General features: G+C 38.6%; 1 protein-coding gene across 3 annotated transcripts in view; it reads right to left on the bottom strand.

Annotated features, from left to right (window-relative positions):
- LOC126052499 (mitogen-activated protein kinase 14) overlaps positions 1-20304 on the bottom strand; it is a 26387-nt gene extending 6083 nt beyond the window's left edge. The window contains exons 1-9 of one of the 3 annotated variants that reach the window (XM_049833260.1): positions 19974-20304; positions 12592-12721; positions 9018-9076; positions 8533-8644; positions 7966-7995; positions 7452-7499; positions 6883-6997; positions 5772-5843; positions 5-84 (exon numbers count right to left, since the gene is read on the bottom strand). In XM_049833260.1, coding sequence (XP_049689217.1) covers positions 5-84; positions 5772-5843; positions 6883-6997; positions 7452-7499; positions 7966-7995; positions 8533-8644; positions 9018-9076; positions 12592-12721; positions 19974-20089 — 762 coding nt within the window. In that variant the 5' untranslated portion in view covers positions 20090-20304. The remainder of the gene's footprint in view (positions 1-4; positions 85-5771; positions 5844-6882; positions 6998-7451; positions 7500-7965; positions 7996-8532; positions 8645-9017; positions 9077-12591; positions 12722-19973) is intronic. The other 2 variants (XM_049833258.1, XM_049833259.1) reach the window with 2 other exon arrangements.

The raw sequence follows: 20304 nt of genomic DNA, 5'->3' as shown, positions 1-20304 counted from the left end.
TCACAGACTCTGAGGAGATTTTCTTCAAAAGCTCAGGCCCTGGGGTTCCAACGAGTCTCAAAATGAGCTTCAACTGATCAATATCTAATGATGGACCATAAAGGAAAATGCTGGGACAAATCAAAATGAAAAGCGCAACATATCAGCCTATTAATGTTGAAAGTTAACACCTGCCATGGCCTCCACTGAAAAGCTATTTTAAGCAAACTGTACTCATTCCTCATTTACAGTTGAATACCCCCGTATAACACAGCTCTGTCCACATCAAACAGATTGAACAACTTGTCTACAAACACACCACATGCATTGAATTGGTCGCTGCATCCTTAACTATCATGGAGCAGAAGTCAAAGCTTTCGCCCCACTGACAAAGGATCAGTTTACATGCTCACTTCACCCTCTCAGGCCCCACACCAAAGTAGAAGCAGTTAGCAGGATTAGCTTGCGTTAGTGACAGATGAAGTAAAACAGAAGGCTGAAAAGTGTAGGCACTAATATTAAAAAAAGAAGTCAAGGCCTTTTGTGAACACCTTCCAAGGTAATTCAGCCACTTCTAAAACTTCGAAAGTAAGAAAGTGACTGGACCCTGCTCCTGACCTCCACTTCAACTCGGGGTGCACCTCTCTGAAGCCCAGAGCAGCCGGCAGAGCTGCTGGCCCCCCGCCAGCTCGCCAGGAGGCCAAAGCCTCCAAAGGATCTCCCTTCTGCCCTACAGACCCGCTGGAGCAGCAGAGAGAAACAGGATATGGGCTCAGATTTAAAATCTCTAGGAAGAAAGCTCTCGAGACATAACACTGCAGATGCAAAGAACGTTTTGTCCAGATCAGAGCTTCCACCAGGACATGTACCAATCTGAGCTGTCCTCTTTAACAAGGCAGAAAAGTTAAATATTTGGCATAAGTGACAAAACATACACTTGAGGGAAAAAAATCCACTAAAGACACAGTTTTATGTCTGAAACTCAAAGACAGTAAGGAGGCACAAGGTATCTTTTTAAAACCATGAAAAGAACAATCTCCCTTCTTCTCCGAATTATCCTCCATACTGCCCTTCAAAACCTACTAGTGATTTCAGACTGTCTGTAATGTTTATATTTGCCCTTAAAATTATATCAAACTACCTACACATTTTCCTTTCAATAAGAGTAGTCTACTTACTAGACAAAGTTTATCTGGGATCAATGCTTTCCTGATGTTTAAGATCCAGTTACAATTCTTGCTAGAGTATCTTTTAATTCAACTACTTCAAGAACTTCAAAAACTGACTCCTGTTTTTTAAAAAAGCCTCAGAGTTCCTGTAATAGTGGCAAATGGTATATGAAGGAAATCACCAATACTTTGCTAAAACCTTTATATTTTGATGTAAACTTTGGTCTAAAGTTTTACATACAAAATGAATTAAAAGCCCTGGAAATAGCACTCTGTCAGAACAGCTGAACTAATTTCTCACTTCTCAAGTTGCTTGGCCAACTCCCACCTACTTAAACACTCAAAACCTAAGAGTAAATCCAATGTACCTAGTTGGATTTAGCTTAGCTGCTGAATTGCCAACTCTTAATTGTCAATGCTTAAAATGAAATCAGTATATCCACTGGCGTAGCAGAATTAGCAGAGGGTGCCATACTAACCACAATTAGCTCATTTAAATTGGCTTTTCTTCAGTGCTGTTTAAACCAGCCCTTACATCTTTCACTCATACTTGTGCAAGAAACAGTTGTGCAAATTTCGGACTGCTAACATGCTCAGAAGTCACATGCCATATCTCAGTTTAAATATTTAAATTCTTTTAAAGGCATTTAAAATCACGTGCACCAGGTGTGCCAACAATATTGCTGCCCAGTCTGCTGTCAGCTCCTTTCCCAGGGAAAACTGCTATTGGAAGATACTTGTGTAATATGCTTCAGTGTCTTCTCAGATAAACTAGAGAAAACACAGAATGTGTAACTGGCACTGCCATAGGCATGCCAAAAGCCAACCCCTGCTTCTAGTTTTTAGGCCTGCCATCTATATAACCTGCTGAATTGCACTATTCATTTAACTACAGGGCCTACCACGTCCCAGAGAAATGAGCCATAAGCAATTAAAGACAGGAAAAAGACTTAGTAAATATGAAACAAAAGTAAAAAGAACACACATGTGCATGGAGAAGGAAAGCGCAGCATGCAAACCCCAAATGCCATCACCAAGGTACCTCCAACGACTGATGAGTCTCAGTGATTCTAAAATTCAGAAAACAACCTGCCATCACCATCAGTAGCAGGCATTGCAAGATTGTAAGAGCTTATCCAGGCAAGCAAGGTTCAGAAGTTGTTTTAGCTGCCACCACAAGCAAGAATAAGATGTATCAGAAGAATATGTAATTTCAGACTGGTTAGTTATCATGGAAGTCTCATACTACTGAATAAAAACAGTAATAAAAATACTCTTCAGAGTTTAAAGAAAATAGTCAGCTTAAAACATATAGAAAAAGAAAACTGGCTAAACTAGTACAAAACATTCAAGATATTCTTATTTGTACTTTATATCATTTTACGAAAGTCAAATTGTCAAACTTAGTCAACTTTCCTACTTATTTGTATGAATCACTCACATTACAAGAACTGTAACAAAATTAAGAATATACATGTTTAACAGAAACTGATCTTGGCATAAGACAGATATGATAAAAAGAAAGCCCCTAGCTATGCCTCACATTAAAAGCCCAAAGGACTCTGGTTTTCATTACCTCAATTTTTTTGTCTCTGACTAGTCTTTCCCCACAATCTTGCTCCCCTTCACCTCCTGGCAGGGATTTTACATTAGAAATCCACTTTTATCCAAATATTTCCACCCATAAATTGCAATAGGAACAATTCAATTAGCTTACACTCAGTTTTAAGTTAGGAATACTGTAACAATCCTGCAGAGCTAAGCCCATATTGAGCACAGTTTTTTTTCCTAAGAGCACCTACAATTCTTGCTTTAAGTCAATGACAAGCCATGTTCAGAATCTCTATGGATTAGGTCCTTCAGAACTTAAAACTAAATTCAGCATTAGTTTATCAGTGGCATAATCATAATCCCAGAATACAACTTTGTTACTTACCAGATTAAATTAACTGTACAGCTTGGCTGTACTGAAGCCCCTTACAAGTAATAATATATGCATCTCCAGGCCATATAAAGAAAATACCTGATGGACCGTAAATAACATCACACCATTTCTGCTAAATCCTTGGTGAAAGGGACCAATATTTCAAACAAGAGAATCATCTGAACAGGAGGCATTACCTATTCTGTCACTATCTATTTCATTTTGGAAATGTGAAGCTATACAGTTGAGAAGATTAATATATTGAGATCAAAAAGCAGGAAGAGTGTCAAATTTTCAGTTGCCAAACAGGAACAGTTTCCAGCTTCCTGAACACACAGAAATAGTCACGTTGCCTCCAACTGCAAAGTGAATTCCCTAGAACGGCAGTGGATTTGGATATACTATATCCTCGGCTACTAAAAGCATGGCAAATATACCTTGAATGAAGCATGTTCATATTAATTGCAAAGTCAGTAAGTCAGCAATTGCATAGTGACACTGCAGGAGGAACACAGGCCTCAGCAGATCTGTGGGTACAAAGAAATTATCAAGAGCTCAGAAGTAACCAACAGGATCTGCATCTGGAAAATTCCTAAAACTTTCTCCAAAAATCATGCATATATAAAGATTTCAAAGAGCCTTCCAAGACAGGAAGAAGCTAGAACCCATTGTTATCTTAATTCTGCTTGCTGTCTTTAGATGTCAGCAAAACTGTAGTGAAAGCTGACAGCTTGGTGCCTTTCTAAATCCTCAGATAAGCGTTAGATGCACAAACAAGATTAATAACCAACCCTGCTCCCCTTATAGTTCTAACCTCATGATCAAACAGCATATACGTTACTTAAAGTGGGGAAACACACACCCACACAAACTCTAAGAACTATAGTACTACAAAGTTTTATCTATAATGGGAAAGGATTGGGCCTTATTCGTCTTAAAATCTAACCAATTCAGAACAGAAAAAGCATTTAATTCAAAAGTGTTACTGTCATTTGCAAAAGAAATCAAGCACTTAAGGTAAAGAATCACAAGCATCTGCTAGGAGATATAAATTAGTAAAGTATCTTGATATGACAAAGCAAACAATTTAGATCCTAAGGGTAAACTTTATTTTGCATTGCAGATATTTGCTATAATTCACAGCCAAGAACACAGTCGGAGAAAAATCTTCTCAGGCTTGGAAGGTAACTGTTTTGTTCAATTCATAAAGAACACATGGTGAAGCATTTCTTACATATCGCAAATCCTATTAGTAAATATTTTATGTGCAAGTATCAAGGTTTTTAAAATCTAAAGTGTTATTAGGGTTAAACAGTGGCAACGGCTTAAAGACTTTTGCTTTTTTGAATCAACAATTATTGATTTCTCATTTTTTCTTGACAGAACAAACAAAATCTGCCCCAACCAAATTATATGTGCTAAATCAGCCAATAGAAATATGGCAACTTTTTTCTAGCTTCTAAGCCACTTCCCTGTTAGTTCTGCTTCTGACCCTGACAACAGAAAAATACGGCAGAGATGACTAAAGAGTAACATATAGCAAGTTCAACAAATTTGGAGAGAGATTACGAGATGGAGACGGGCAGAAAAAGACAAAAAACGGGTAAAGTTAAAGTACATTGAAAAGGGAGATGAAACTGTGTCAAAACCGGAATGAAAGCCTTCCCCCTGCCAAAGAGTTCTAGAATGTAGATGCTTTCCAGAAGTAACATAGTACACAGAAGGCCAGCACTTCCAACACTAGTTTTCTTTTAAATCAAATGCTAACATATTTGAATTAACAATAAAAATACTAATAAATTAATATAAGTTATTAAAATAAACAGACTGTGGTTGAAAAAATAAAATTTGGTAAAATGTGGGCAATGTAATTTTCTCTGGCAAATAAAGTCCAACTTCTAGGCAATGAAAAATCTTAACAATAGTAAATTACCCCTATATGCTGTGTGGCTGAATGAACAAAAGCTGCAAGTATAACAATTTGCATGAAGTCTCAGTACTAATTTCCTGGGGAAAATCATGTCCAATTCTCACGAAGTGCGCTCTCATAAATTTGCCAAAGTGTCCTACCCAGCCCACTCTGGTGCAGCAAAAAAGTAATTTTGAAAAAGATATTATTCAAGTTTGATTTTTCACATCAATACAAGCACACAGGGAAAGGAGGCTCACAATCTGTTTACACTCAAGCATGGAAGCGGAACCTAAACATTTCAGAGCAATTTGGAGTGAGATCCTTGGCACTAAAGAATCTGCAAACCCACTGCTTTCACAGCATACCACCAGGATACAGAAGAGAGGCCAGAAGTGATGCTTCACATTTGCTAGAAACCTGAAGCGTGAGAGGATTCTTAGCAGACAGCCTACTCCATGCAGTTATTTTCTACAAACTCAAAGAGCAATGAATTTAAATAAACTTAAAGGAAAGTAACTCCCAGAAACAAACATGTGAGTAATTCTAGTGATGCTAATAGACAATAAAAAGAAATAGATTTGCTGCCTTGCACATTGTGACTGGTTCACATGCAGCAAAATCAATAACTCACCTCATCGTACTGTGAGTAAAAGAAGCCATTAACTTAAAAATAAACAAACAAAAACCCCCCACAACCAAACCCAGAACCTCTTTTCTTGTAAAGTATGTGAAAGTGAAGATCTCTAACTTCCATTTCAAAAAAAAATGTATTACTTTTAAAGGATACGGTCTGTACCAGGGAACAACGTTCTTCCAGTCAACAGTTCAGCCATAATGCATCCCACTGACCAAATATCAACTGAACAAAATAAAATAAAAAACAAAACAACGTAATGCAGAAGAATACAGTCTCAATAGAACCACCCTATCCAACAAGTACAAACAACTTTATCCTTAAATAGTCTTATGGCGTTGAAACAATCTGAGATAAGCTGCAAGCTAACTGAAACTGTTCAGTAACTACATCATCTGAGACTTGTCTAAATAACAGAATACTAGATCAGGCAAATTCTCCTTCCAGAGCATAACATACATTGAACACCAAAAAGCTGGGGAGGAATCTACACAGTCAAAGAGGAAGAAACCTGATCAAGACAACTCTGAGGAATGAATTTGCATATGGCCTTACATAATTCTACCCAGCCAACCACCAACTATTATACTACAGATACAAGTCCATATACATGCAAGAGGAAAAGAACAAGTAGTGAAGTAGGAAATCAGAGTGGCACATTATTCTCTTTGATCCATATGCTCTCGTGTACAAGAACTATTCTCAGCATTTGCTTTTCTTCTCTGTGCCTGATCTGGAAATATTGTAGGGAAGCACGGCGTTTTGCTGAGAAGATAACTGCAAACTGTAAGGAAGACAAAACTGTGAAGAAGTGGCTAAGAAGGGAGGAAAGGAAGGGGGATTTATATACTTTCTAGCATTTCTTCACACCATTAACTCCAGGCATTTTTCAGCATATTCCCAGCAGCTTCCTAGAAACACACCTTCTCCTCATCCAGATACATACCATTCACTTACTTTAAAAAACACTGTGCTAGGAAAAATAGGGGGTAAGTGCTGACAATATTTTGCTGATTGCAATTTCAAAGGTTTGAGTTTAAAGAAGTCTTGTGAATGCTATCATAACAATTCTTAACTTACAGCTGGTAGACTGCGGTTCAAATACTAGTACTATGCCTTCCTTCTTTCAATCACCCTTACTGAAGCATAATTATCATGACTGCCACCTTATTCGATCAAATGGAAAGGAGCACGTAAAAAGGACAACCTCTTTTTTTTCCACAATTCAGGAACTGAAAAGCCTTGTGTTAGTTAAATGCATTACCTGTCTGGTTGTAATGCATCCAGTTCAGCATGATCTCAGGAGCCCTGTACCACCGGGTAGCCACATACCCGGTCATCTCATCATCTGTGTGTCGGGCCAAGCCAAAATCCAGGATCTACAGAAGAGAAAAGACATCCACAAACTACTGCAGTACAATAATGCAAACTAGTTAGAGCAAATAACTAGGTAGTTATTGGATTGGGTGGAGGACAGGTGGTGCAACTGCAAAAGTAGATTATGAAACTAAATTTCACAACTTGTTAAAAGAAACTACCCTAGAACAGGGTAGGACTCAATAATCAGAATTACATTTGGATATCTTGTCTCTAAAGCAACTAAGCCCAAACTAAAGCTGTTAACTCCTCACTTTCATGATGATTCATTAAAAACACAGGAACAGATACAGAAAAAACATCCTTACAGCCTCTTACAGATGGGAAGGACATTATTATTTTGGGCCACAAAAGTATTTCCATAAGGAATTATTTTGTCCCTTTAATTCCAAGGGACATCCACAAGGCATTCCCTCAAATCACAGTCAAACCAACCAGACCTTCTGATTGCATTACCTTCAGCTCGCAGTCTTCATTTACAGCTAGGTTACTAGGTTTTAAATCCTAAAAAATTAAACATCAGCATTAAGAGTGGTATATATGTTGTTTCACAAGTCTAACAGATAAAAAATGTAAATGCAGACAGAAAATATATTTTAACTGGCTGTAAATATCAACTCTCCATACTCAGGAAAATTATTTTATCCCAGAGTCAACGATCTCTTCTGTGGTCCTCAGAGGTGTCACAAATAAGCAAAAATGCATAAAGGCTTAGTGCAACACCAGTGCTGTAGATGTATATTTAATAAATAGAGAACCTATTTCACAAAGACACAAGCCACATATAGACAGGAACAGAAACTAAGGATCTTGACAAGCACTTCCCATGTTTAACCTTTTGACTGTTTAACCAAAATAATTCTCGCAAAATTTCTTCTGGTTTCTAGAGGTGCTGCATTGTAATATTCTGTGCTACGTTTTTTAAAGACATTGGTTCAGTACAGGAAGCAATCTTAGGATAAATACTCACCCTGTGTATTATGTCAGCTGAATGAATGTACTGTAAGGCAAGATGACAAATTTTACATAACAGTCCAAGTAGCCTCCTTCTCATTTCTTCACTAGACATTACTGCCCTATCCCATCCCACACAATTTAAATGCTATAGCTTTTCTGCAGAAGGAACCACGTGTGTGTCTATGGGTTTCAGGTAGGCAGGTGTTTCACTTTGTCTATCCTTAGGAACACTGAGGAGCACTGCCACCACAAGTGGAACACCACAAGTAAACAAAACTGAAGAAATGCAAGATTCATAGCCAGAGTAGATTAGACAGCAGCATAGTTTGTAATTTTCCAGACTCGGCCCATAGGAATGTATGAAAATATCTTCTTAAATGATACATAACTTTACTGATACAGAGCTCTAAAGAGGTATGAAGTGAAAGAACAATAATAAAAGGTTATCCTATGATATGTTAGGGAAGTTACAGAAGTCCCACTATGTACTCATATGAATCTCTGAGGATATGACATTCATCAAGAACTTCCACCTCCCGCTGATGAGCTATCAACGTTCAGGTAGGACAGGTGCAAGTACCTTCAGGCCCCGAAGAATCTGGTATATGAGGAACTGCACATGGTCATCAGTGAGTTTCTGGCATTTCACAATGTTGTTCAGATCTGCTCCCATAAGGTGTGTCACCAAGTACCTATGAACAAAAGGAAACACACAGGCTATGAAGCAATCCCTTCAACAGGATTAGGATAAAAATTCTCTATGAAGCTCGAGTAGCAGGGCTGACTGTCCCAAAGCGTGTTGCTGAATGAAATATAGATCACAACACTTTAAATAACATAGCAGATTAGTACACTGGTTCCTACAGCACTGGTCAAGAAAACACAAGTGAACAAGTTTGAAGAGTCCAGTAGTTTAGGATGTCCTACTATCTTGTGTGTTGGAACTCAGAATTGTTTGAGAATGATGGCAGACAAATTAAGGTGGCAAATATTTCTATAATCATCTGGGAGATGTAAGGAAGATACAAAAGATGTTTTGTTGCAGTCTTCAGAGAAGTTACCTACACATCATTGAATTCTTCTAGTGACTTGGCAGGGGTGAACACATCCAACAAGCCAATCACCTAGAAAGAAAATGGTAAAGTGAAAAAGCTGTGAAATACATTCATAGTATAACATGATACAGTTACTAAGATCCTTTGTGGAATAGAAAGTACTCATTCCAGTAGCTGTTTCATTTCCAACTACATGAATCATTCAGATGTAGACAAATTAGTATTGATACAAGATCAGAAACAAATGTTCCATTCTTGTGTTTAAAAAAAAAAAAAGGTTAAAAATATACAGCTGTCTTTTCACACCAGCCATCCACTTACAGCATCAAGTGGGAGCCACAACAAAAGGCAGGTGTAAACACTGGTTTAGAAAACCTTATTTCAAAAACCAACTAAAGCTTGTTCAGGAAATAAATAGATGACAGAAACAAATAAACAACCACCAGACAAAATTGTTTGCTTCCTGCTCAATTCTTAGTTATACTGCTGCTTACATACTAAAATCAGAAAAATTGGGAGACTATTATTTGTTTCACTTGTACTGAGTAATGGCTAGAAAAATTTGAGGATCTTTGAGCAATGAATAATAATAACTATACTAGAAAATAAGTCAGGAAAACAGTGCAATGTATTTACGACCCAATTTTCACAAACAACTGACAGCTTCCCACTGTCATTTGTATTTTCTACCGAAAGAGCAGCTACTCCACCTTTCATTTTACAGCTAAAGTGTTCTATCAGTAGAGAGCAAAAGGACATGCATGTGTTACTTTGTGGCAAAGAACAACTATACCTTATCCCATAATTACCTTCTAGGTCGTTTACAGCATTAAAAAAAAATAATAAATCTGGTCAATAAAGTTTATTCTGTTTTTCACTGAAATGTGCTTTTAAACTTTATTTTCCTCTCTCAATAGCAAATAATATTTTATTTTATTAATATATGAGATAAATAGACTAGTTCTCTTCATCTAGCTCCAAAAACCTCCTCTTCCCTTTTTAAGTCAGCATCTCACTTATCTTAGATACACAAGTATCACGCACATTTCAGCAACTTCAGTAATGGTTCAAGCGTGCATACAAAACCAAGAGTTTGATTCCCGCGTTCCCCTTCACGCCATCCTTTTTATCCTATTGTTTACACTTGTCAAGGATGTCACAGTCATTTAAGTAACCTTTAAGCAGAGAATTAAAGCCAAAATCTTTGGGGAGCCTAGACTATGTTTTTGGAAGAGAGCAAGTTGGTAGGAAGTAAAAGCTTCTGTCTAATCTATATTATACATTATAGGTAACATTTTATTGAGGAAACTGAAGAGAAAAAACACTTTCCTGCCTCTCTTGATATACATCACAGCAAATCCAAGTCTAGAGAGGTGACATCTTCAAACTGTAACATTCATCCTGCATAATAATTCTCATGCTTACAGTTTCTTTCTCTGGTGAACTCTTCCGTAACAGTTTTTACAGAAAAATTCAACATTATCCACCCAGTTTAGCATGGAGAGGCAAAAACTGACTTTGCTACATAGACTTCATTTTTTTTTCATTTATCACTTTTATCTTGCTACACTGCAAAGCACAGTATCAAACCATCCATATCAGTCATCGAGTTTCACAAACACTAAATACAGTTATTCTGCAGCACATCACCGACTCACTTCTAAGGAAGTGTGAACACCAGCAGATTCAGAATCCAACTCCTAACCTTTTGCTTTCCCCTCCCAGCATTTTAGGATGTCACAGAGCTTATTAATTTCTTCATATGACAACAAACCCATTTGCTCTCCCATCTGCTCAGCACTGTGCTTTATTCAAGCTAACAAGGCCTCCTGGAACTTGAAAATATAACGCAGACACACTTGAGTGCTCTGCAGGTCCATTTATTTGCTCAAGATCATAATGAACCAGACTAGATACAGGATATAGAAAACCATGCTATGCTCAAGCCCCTTAAACCGCCATACCTTCCAGATTTGCGGGTGTGTTCTGTGCCACGTAAAACCAAGCGTTCTACTTCTGAACTGAGATCTGAATAGTCAAGACACTAGCACTAATAAGCCTGCCTGAACTGGCTCTGAACATCTCTGCATCTGCAGGATTTTTAAACCACAACCTAGATAAACTTCCCACAGATAGATGACGGTACGATAAACTGATAATAAATACTTCTATATATAAACAACTTCCTTTTACTCTTAAAGCTACATAGGCTCTTTGCAATACTAATCCAAAAATATTTATGAATGCCAGACACAAAACTGTTGCAGCACCACTTACAATCTAATTTTCATTGTTTAACCTTATTAGCTTAGACAAAATGGATCGATATACTGATTTTGGGGGGGTGGGGGGGGGTGGTGTGTAACAGATATTCAAAGCTTTTCTGTTTGGAGAATATCTCAGCTATGAGAGAAGGTCCAGAAAAAACTCCAGGGGATGGATATTAAGCAGGATCAAATGCTAGCTCCTCTACTGTTGAGACAATGGTATCATACAGAGGCACTGAGGAAGAATTTTTGACAATAGTACATATATGCATCAAAAGATCCAATTATGTTAGCCACACTAAAAACATCAAGATTTACGGGATATCAGAAACTGACTGCGGTGGCTAGAAGCCACAACACACAACCACCACTGCCACAATAGAAGAAGTTCTGAACAGACCATCCAAGGAGAACCTTCCAACAAAATTACGCTTGTTTGGCTTTTTGTGCTAGGTTTGCCCAGCTCACTTCCAAAACAGTATTTCCCTTCTGCTAAGCTAGAGTTTGCCTGGACAAAAGAAATCAAGAGCCTTCCTTTCCTCTTGACATTCTGACAGCTCTACAGAGGGCAGGTTATGAGACTTTTTGCTCCGTTGCATAATTTCTGCTCCAAACAGCACGCAGTATAAATATGTTGATGTGTTAATGCCACAAACACCCAGAACTGGTCAACCAACTGTTTTCTATACAAAATGGAGGTTATATAAAAAAAATAGTTGAACATAACATTTGTCACATCCTATTTTGTTTCTCTGTTGATTAAGTGGATGGCTTATATAAAAAGCCATCCGATTTCCACCCCCTCACCACCCCCTTTTTTCCTCTCCATTTTACCTACAGGAATCTAGTTAACATCTACTCCACACCCTTCTGACACAGGCAAACCAAAACAAACAAATACGAAAAACCCTCCACAAGACACTAAAAACAAACTTTGATATTTTATTTTTTAAAATAAATTCTTAACATAACAAAAACTACAGCTTACTACAGCAAGCTAGCAAGAGAATGTAAGCAACATCACCTGTGTTCTTAATTCTTAACACAGCATGAACCTGCTAAGCAGTAATTTCTAGATTATTCTAGGAAATATTACGATTTTTTAAAATACAAAATTGGTTACGTCAGTTTGGTTATGTCAGTTTTGGGGTTTTATCTGCATGCTTTTCTACAATCATAATCCCTTGGACTACAGCAAGCTTTGTATTTAGTATCAGAAAAAATGTATGCAACAAGATCCTTAAATGCAATCATGATGGATGCTCACTGGATAGTCCAACTTTAGACCAACTTTTCATATCATCTACTTCAACTTACATTTTCGTGCTTCATGTGCTTAAGTAGCCGTAGCTCTCTGTAGGTCCTTTTGGCATGGATGATAGACTGAAATGGTCGGGACAGCTTCTTTACAGCCACACGCAACCCGGTTTTTGTGTCAAAGGCAGAACTACAACAAAGAGTAATCAAATTATCAAAATGAATTATTTATAAATGCCTTCAAATCCACACTTAGCAACTCCAGATAACAGCTATCTGGACACTGAGTCACAGTCAATGCCATTTCTCCATTTCTGCAGTGAAAATAATTTCTAGGTATCCTGGTCCACAACCTGCACCCCCGCCCAAAATCCCCACATCTTTACACAACAGAAAATGTTTAAAAGATGAGTCTTGTTCACACACTAAAGGGAAATTTTGTAGAAAAAAAGAAATGTTTATGATTTTTCTGTCTAAAAACAGTTCTGCTTGTAAACATAAATATGGCAATAAAAGTCTGGAGAGAGGAAGAGTACTTGTAAATATTACCTGTATTCCTAAACATATTTTCATACAACAGACTTCTTCACAAAATGCTATGCTCAAGATACTATCTTTTATGGTTTAAGTCCATACAAAAATCCAAGTGTGCCTAGTAAAATCAACTATGACGGTTGTTAATCACAGTTGAAGCTGAAATCAAACCTTTTTGGTAAATCACATCTAATCCTAAACTCCTGTTATACAAAAATGCATGTGAATAAGTGATATTTAGGTATACATTACTAAAACTTGTCCTTTTAGCAGAAACGTATACATAAAACCTGTACATATAAATAATGTTTCTTCTTGGAACCCATGAAGACTAACTCCACCCTATTTGGTAATTTCATATATACATAGATAGATATTTTGTACTGTAAAATCATCTTTTGAAGTAAGTCACATTACAACCTATTTATTTGTAATATTAAGAAGCAAAAGCCTGATACTTTTGAAACAACAAAAAATTTAACACATGAAGAACTATGTTAAATTTCTGATACACTGCATAAAATCTTCCCGAGTTTAAGTCTTATATGTGAGGAACTAAAGAAACATAGGTATTTAGCTGTGAACTAAATTACTCCTCTTTATTCTCTTCTTTGATGTTCTTATCTAAAACAGCTCTGGTTTGTCAAAAAGGAAGGAGGAAGAGAGGATGTGAAATCAAGGTCACACTTCATTCAAGATAACAAGGGGAAAGTATGGAATGGAGAAAGTCAGAGAATGACAATGTTTATTTTCCTGCTGCATTTTGATTCAGGGTGAACTCCTGATTCAATTTAAAAGTGAGTATGCACTAGTTCTCGATAGACATCAAGTGAAAAGCAAAGCTATACATTTATAAAGCGTGAAGTATCTTAACTAACAGAAAGTTCAAAACCAATCACAAACGTAGTCCTAGAACAAACCCACAATTGCATATACAACTCTTACCCTCCACCCCCGCTAAAGAAGCTATCTGTAGCTGTGATTTATTTTTAAAGCAACTAACTGGAATTAACTTGCAAAAAGACTCCTTATCACAAAGTTGCTCAGTTTCCAAGGAACTTGCTCTTCAAGGTTTATGAGAAATAGAAAACAAAATACAAGCTTGTTTCTACAAACAACTATCCTTCCCCTAGGTCCTGCAAGAGAATGGAAAAACCCACTATGCATGATGGAAGAAGAGCATCTCCTTCTCTATAAAGGGGCACCTGCATAGGCACAGTGGAAAGAGCTCTCTGGCAAAGATACAAAAATAGAGCTAGACAGACAATCACAGGAGCACCAAACTGCCATAGCTGAATTACTCAAGCTCCACCATACTGTCTCAAAGAAAGCCCATTATCAACCACTTCCACACATGAGTTACCCTTTACACCTCACTCAGCCGGGCAGACAATAGAACCCATTAAGCATTCATTTTTTAATCTTGATTTCAAATGATCTTCAGCAAGTCTTCTTGATCACTGGAATACCAATATTTAAGCTGCAACACTTCATGAAACATAGAATCCAACTTTTTTTAAGCTTCACATACAACATTTTGCAATATACAAACATACCTAATCAGGCTGTAATTATATGACAATATTTTAATGATACTTAAGGTGTTTTCTAAGACTTAGAGCAAAAATAAGATTAGTCATCATAATTCAACACATGCAGTTGTGAATTAGTCATGAATCTTTACCAGCTTTCAAACATTTTGGGTACAAAAGGCAGCATACATCAGTATTTCTTTTGTCTTGAAGAGAAGGGGATCCCCTGCATACTAACCACCTTCACAGCTACATAGTCACATTTCTCTCTTGGTTTCCATAAGATTATCATTAGAGTAGACTTCAGAACTACCAGACATAACATAAGCTGTCTCAGAGTCCAAAAGGCATATTTGGGGTTGTGTCAAGTCATCATTCTGCTGTAGTAGATGTATAACCAGCACTATGACATTATGCACAAGCCCAGGAAAGACAATTTTGTATTACTGCACATTTGCAATCTAGAGTTACTCTCAAAGTCAGAAGAATTCTAAGTTCAGTCACATTTGAGGCCTAAAGACAGAGTCTCTACAGATAAAGGCATGCTGAGTAATTTTCTGCCAATATAGATAACTGCCTAATGATTTTCACGAGTACAGAACACACAGCTACAGAACAGCTGTCATGTTGGAGAACATTTTAAGGAACACTAAGCTGGCTTTCATCACAGACTTAAAACAGCTGCATTACACTGATCATATTTCAGCTAAAAAAGCCAAATTCAGAAAAAATTGCACGATCCACAGTTTTAAGTCCCTTTTAAAACAAGGTCAGCACAAATTCAGAATTTATCACACCTGCCACATTTTTTAACCTCTTACACAGTATTACACTATGGCACGCGAACTGCACCCACTTCACCCTAAGTGAGCTAAAACTACAATTCTGACCTAACCTCTACTGAATTCAGAATGCAAGAGCCAGAATAAAACATTTCAGAGAACTTATCCACTGATTCAGCTTGTATCTTCTTATAAGTAACATTTGAAGTAGTCTGAGGAACTGAAGTACACGCAAAATTACTTGACTCCAATTTATTTGAACATTAGATAATCCAAATGTTAATTTTTGTGTAAAGACTATTTTGCTAAATAGTATGCTGCTCATCGCTAGCAGCTATGTAAATACCCAAACTCTTCAGTGGCACCTTCGGAATTAATTTATGCACCCGTAGTTATAGACAGAAAAAACACAGTTCTTAGTACCTGACAGCTTATCATTAAGACCAGCCACTTTTGAGTTCAGTCTATACATGCATTTCAATCAGTTACCCGCCCAACATACTACAAAAAGTTGTAAATCTTACTCCTCCTCTGCTACGTTGCAATAAAAATCTCCCTATAGGACAGACGTGCTTACACTAATTACATTTCTTAATATACAAAGCTCCCATGAAGTTCACACCACTTGCCTTTGCTTTCAGAACTCTGCTCACCCCTTTTCTGTGCATGCCCATCTCCAACTCAATCCCCTTTTTACAGATGCGTGCTGCTAATCCGACCTGTACGGCTGCTTCATCCCACTCAGTTTTACAGTTCTCTTCATATCACGCCTCACATATCTACCACACTTTACTGGAGAAGCAGGCACCTGTTCCTCCAAGTGCATACATACTCTGGAGGCACTTGTGCGCTTTGATAAGGGATTAGTAAGGCTAAAAGACACACATTGGCTAAAAAAAAAAATCCACAGAGGAACTGTTACTACAAAGGTGATATTTAGTGTTGTTACTTCATTTCCTCTGGAGCCTAATATTTTAAAATTTCTTAAATCCATAGTGTTTCTCTCTTAGTTTAAAAAGAGGGGAACTATGTCAGTATCTTTGTAATATCCAGGAAATTCAGAGTCAATGTTGGTACAAATTTTTTTTTTGGTACTAAAAATTTTGTAACAATAGTTTAAGAACAGCTCAGAACTTTATTTAACACTGCAGCACATGCAAAGCAACTCCTTTTCTTTACTAGAATGTTGGTACAACTGTTGAAATGGGAAGAAATCACAAGTTTTGGAAGGGCTATATAATCTGACAGTCTACAAACAAAAAAGCTAAAAAGTTCTTATGCAAGATTCTGAGGAAGAGGAAGTGTTCGCTGTTCAATTCCTTTCCAAATTAAATAAGGCAATACAGATAGCCTGCAAAGCAATTAAACCAAACCCCTTCTTTTACAAAGGTATCAATACAATGCACAAAGAACTGCTGCAAATAATACAACAATGAAGCAAACTCCTAAGAGTATACCGAGTCTGCCTTCGCAGTATTTTAGAAACTGATGGCAAAGATAGTCAAAACACCTCATTGCTTAGCTTAGAGCTGGCTGAACTAATGCCATTTGCTGAGACTTCCCTCCAGCACGCACAAGAAACGAAGCGATCCTCCAGCTAAACGGTGAGTCACCGATTGATCCCATCTCCATTCAGCAACTTCCCACTGCAAGATGCTGCATTACCTAGGCCCCTTTCCTCCTTACATGAAGTATGACAAGACTGATACTTCAGGAACCCGCTTGTTTTAGTGTAGACCTGGTTACAAAATCCTTTTCATGCAAAACACTATGTTGTACGAATATACAAAACTATTGCGAGAATAAATGAAATAGCATTTCACACAACAGATGTCACAGCAATTGTTACATGACTTAGTAATGATCAATCTGAGGATACATATCGATGTTTCTCGAAGTTTTGGAACTGAATCCCTACTTGCACCTCCACATACTTCCAGCTTCTAAAAAACAGATCCTGAAAAATACCTGAGCTGGCCATCTGAACATCATTCTTCCAAGACTGCACACAATACTTCAGAGAACACTGGAATATTTGCTCTAACTTTAAGCACATGCCTCAGGTGACTTAAGCTGCCTGCAGAAAATGCCTCCCTCTCTCCATCCACTGACTACAAATAAAGTCAGGTTCTTAAATTAGGGTGTTCCAAGACATACTCACATTAGACATTTAAAGCAACCTACAGTAGACAGCTCCATAGTCTAAATAATGCATCTGCTGGCTTAATTCTTTCTTTTTTATTCATTTTTCCCCCACTTTCTAGAAATTCCTCATTTTTAAGTGCCTCATCTTGACAACTAAATAAACAACAGAGCATTTTATTACATTCTAATATAATAATGCAGTAGACATACACAGAAGTACATTTAACCATTCAGTTTAAGGGTGGTTAAAACCCCACAATTTACTATCCTAACACATAGGTACACCAAACTCAGTGTCTCATATGAAACCAGGTAACTTTTTAATGGGCAGAAAAATCTCTAAAGGGACAGAGAGCAGAACAAGTCATTGCAGGAATATCCTCAATACTATGCATCACCATTTGCAGCTTAATAAGATTACATATATATGCAAGGGTGTTTGTTTGTTGTTTTTGTTTTGTTTTTTTAAGTGACATATTTTCCATACCACTAGTCTTTCTGAACTGTATCTTTTCTGAAACATACTTCTAGAAGAACATACAGGAAACCATTAACATGGACTGAAAAGAGATTCATGTGCCACATGTCTGAGATTGCTTCCAATACAAAACTGTTTCATCTGATCTGAACAGTTGCACAATCTTTGAAAGTTTTGACACAGCAAAAACAGGAAATTCATGATGCAAACTCTTTAGTTATTGGTTGTGAAAACAAACTTTGGAAGTATTACAGGCACAATGGAGATTGTGGGAGGGGGAAAACAGAAGAGGAATGGGCTAGATGGTGCAGGGTTAATCTTAAAAATACAACGCACAAGGCATTGAGCGAATTCATTTCCTATTGCATTCGGGGAGTTATGTAACTCTGTGGCACTTACAGGGGTATTTATCAGCTATGGCAGCAAGGGCCTTCCTTCACCAGAACTATACCATTCTATTTTAAAAAACCTCGACAAGTACATTGTTTAATCTTGCTACTAGAACTGACCAGCCTTTGTCTGTTATGAAATATAAGCATTTGCATACTTGAGGCACAGAAGTTTTAAGAAATGCATGTTATTTAAGCTGAACTTACTAAAAATTTTGTAACAATAGCTTAAGAACAGCTCAGAACTTTATTTAGCACTGCAGCACATGCAAAGCAACTCCTTTTCTTTACTAGAGTGCAGTATGCATCCCTCCTTATGATACAACATAAATGATAATCATCATATAAATTTGCATATTATGTTAATGAAAAAATATGCACGCCTGCTCATATACAGCAGCAGAGCAGATGTGTAATCATGCACCCATTTTTGAAAATTCTGATCACACTCTGACAGAGCCAAAGAACAGAGAATAAAAACCGTATGTTCGTGTGGAAGACATTTCTTAATAAAAGGACACAGTAACCTGTGAACACTTTTATACAGCTCTACTAATAGGACTGCTGAAGCCTAGATGTAAGACTGATTCGAACACAACCTTGCGTTTAAGATTAAACAATGCATGCAACCCAGTTCGTTTATATTTAATGATCCAATATACTTTCAGCAGAGAAACTACAAATTAAGGAAGTACTGTATTTTGCACGTGTAACCTGTCATATGTTTTGTTCCTATTAGGTAAGCATTAAAAACTAAACTCTTATCTTCAAGCTCTCTGTATTTCTGCAGGTCTCATTACAGGACTTTACTCTCCCAGGCTGTGCATACTGCAGTAATTCTGTCATTCTACAGCAATAAAACAAGTTTTCCTGTGTTGATCTACTATTGCAAAGAAAACATCGGTACTTGTAAACCCAGTTACAAGCCAGGGATGCAAAAACAGTCCTCGCAGCCTTCCCTCTACCCTCCCTGCCTATCAGCAGATTACAGTTAAAAATACAATTGCCTCAAATATAATCTATCCTTCAGATCCAAGAAGAAACTGGGACAAGAGCTGCCAGGCCCTCAGCTCTGCAAAGCCAGCTACGGGGGACTTACCAGCCTCCATCCCCCTCCACCCCCCACCTACTAACTGCAAGAAGGCACGGTGAAATATGTCTATATGAGATCATTCGGGGGAGGGTGGGGGGGTGGGGTTGGGACATGATTATCTTCCCCTGCAAAAATGTTTTAGTGCCACCTGCCATGTGGTGCAATCCCCGACGCATTCCAGAGACAGGACTGCGGCTTCCCGGCAGTACCGCTCTTAAACCGGGAGGAAAAACGTTTCTTGCAGAACTGGTAAAAAGCTGGGGGAGAGGAACCCCTGGAGGACAAGCGAGCCCCGCTCTCCTCCTCCCTCCGCTTCCCGCGGTGACCGCCCTGCACGCATCCCGCCGCGGCTCCCCACAAGCCGAGGCAGGTTTCCAGGCGGAGAGCCCGGGCAGGAGCCGAAGGGGTGGGCAGCAACCGGCCGCGACCCACCCCGCCCCCCCCGCCCCACACACACACGCACGGCCCCGGTCCCCTCCCAGCACTCACCAGACGGAGCCGTAGGCCCCGGAGCCGACCGGGGAGAGGTTCTGGTAGCGCTCGGGCACCTCCCACACCGTCTTGTTCAGCTCCTGCCGGTAGAACTTGGGCCGCTCCTGAGACATCTCGGCTCCGGAGCCCGCCCCGCCCGGCCCGGCGGGAGGGGAAGGCTCTGCCCGCGGCTGCAGCACTACCACCACCACCGTCGCCGCCGCCGCCGCCACCTCCTCCTCCAGCAGCAGCAGCAGCAGCAGCGGCGGCTTCTTCCTTCCTCCTCTCCCCTCCCCTCCCCGCCTCGCTTCTCCCGCGGGCGGGGGCGGCCCCGCAACAGCAACGCCCT

Source organism: Accipiter gentilis, chromosome 29 (assembly GCF_929443795.1).
Source record: "Accipiter gentilis chromosome 29, bAccGen1.1, whole genome shotgun sequence".
Lineage (NCBI taxonomy): Eukaryota > Metazoa > Chordata > Aves > Accipitriformes > Accipitridae > Astur > Astur gentilis.
This window is presented reverse-complemented; position numbering and strand designations above follow the sequence as displayed.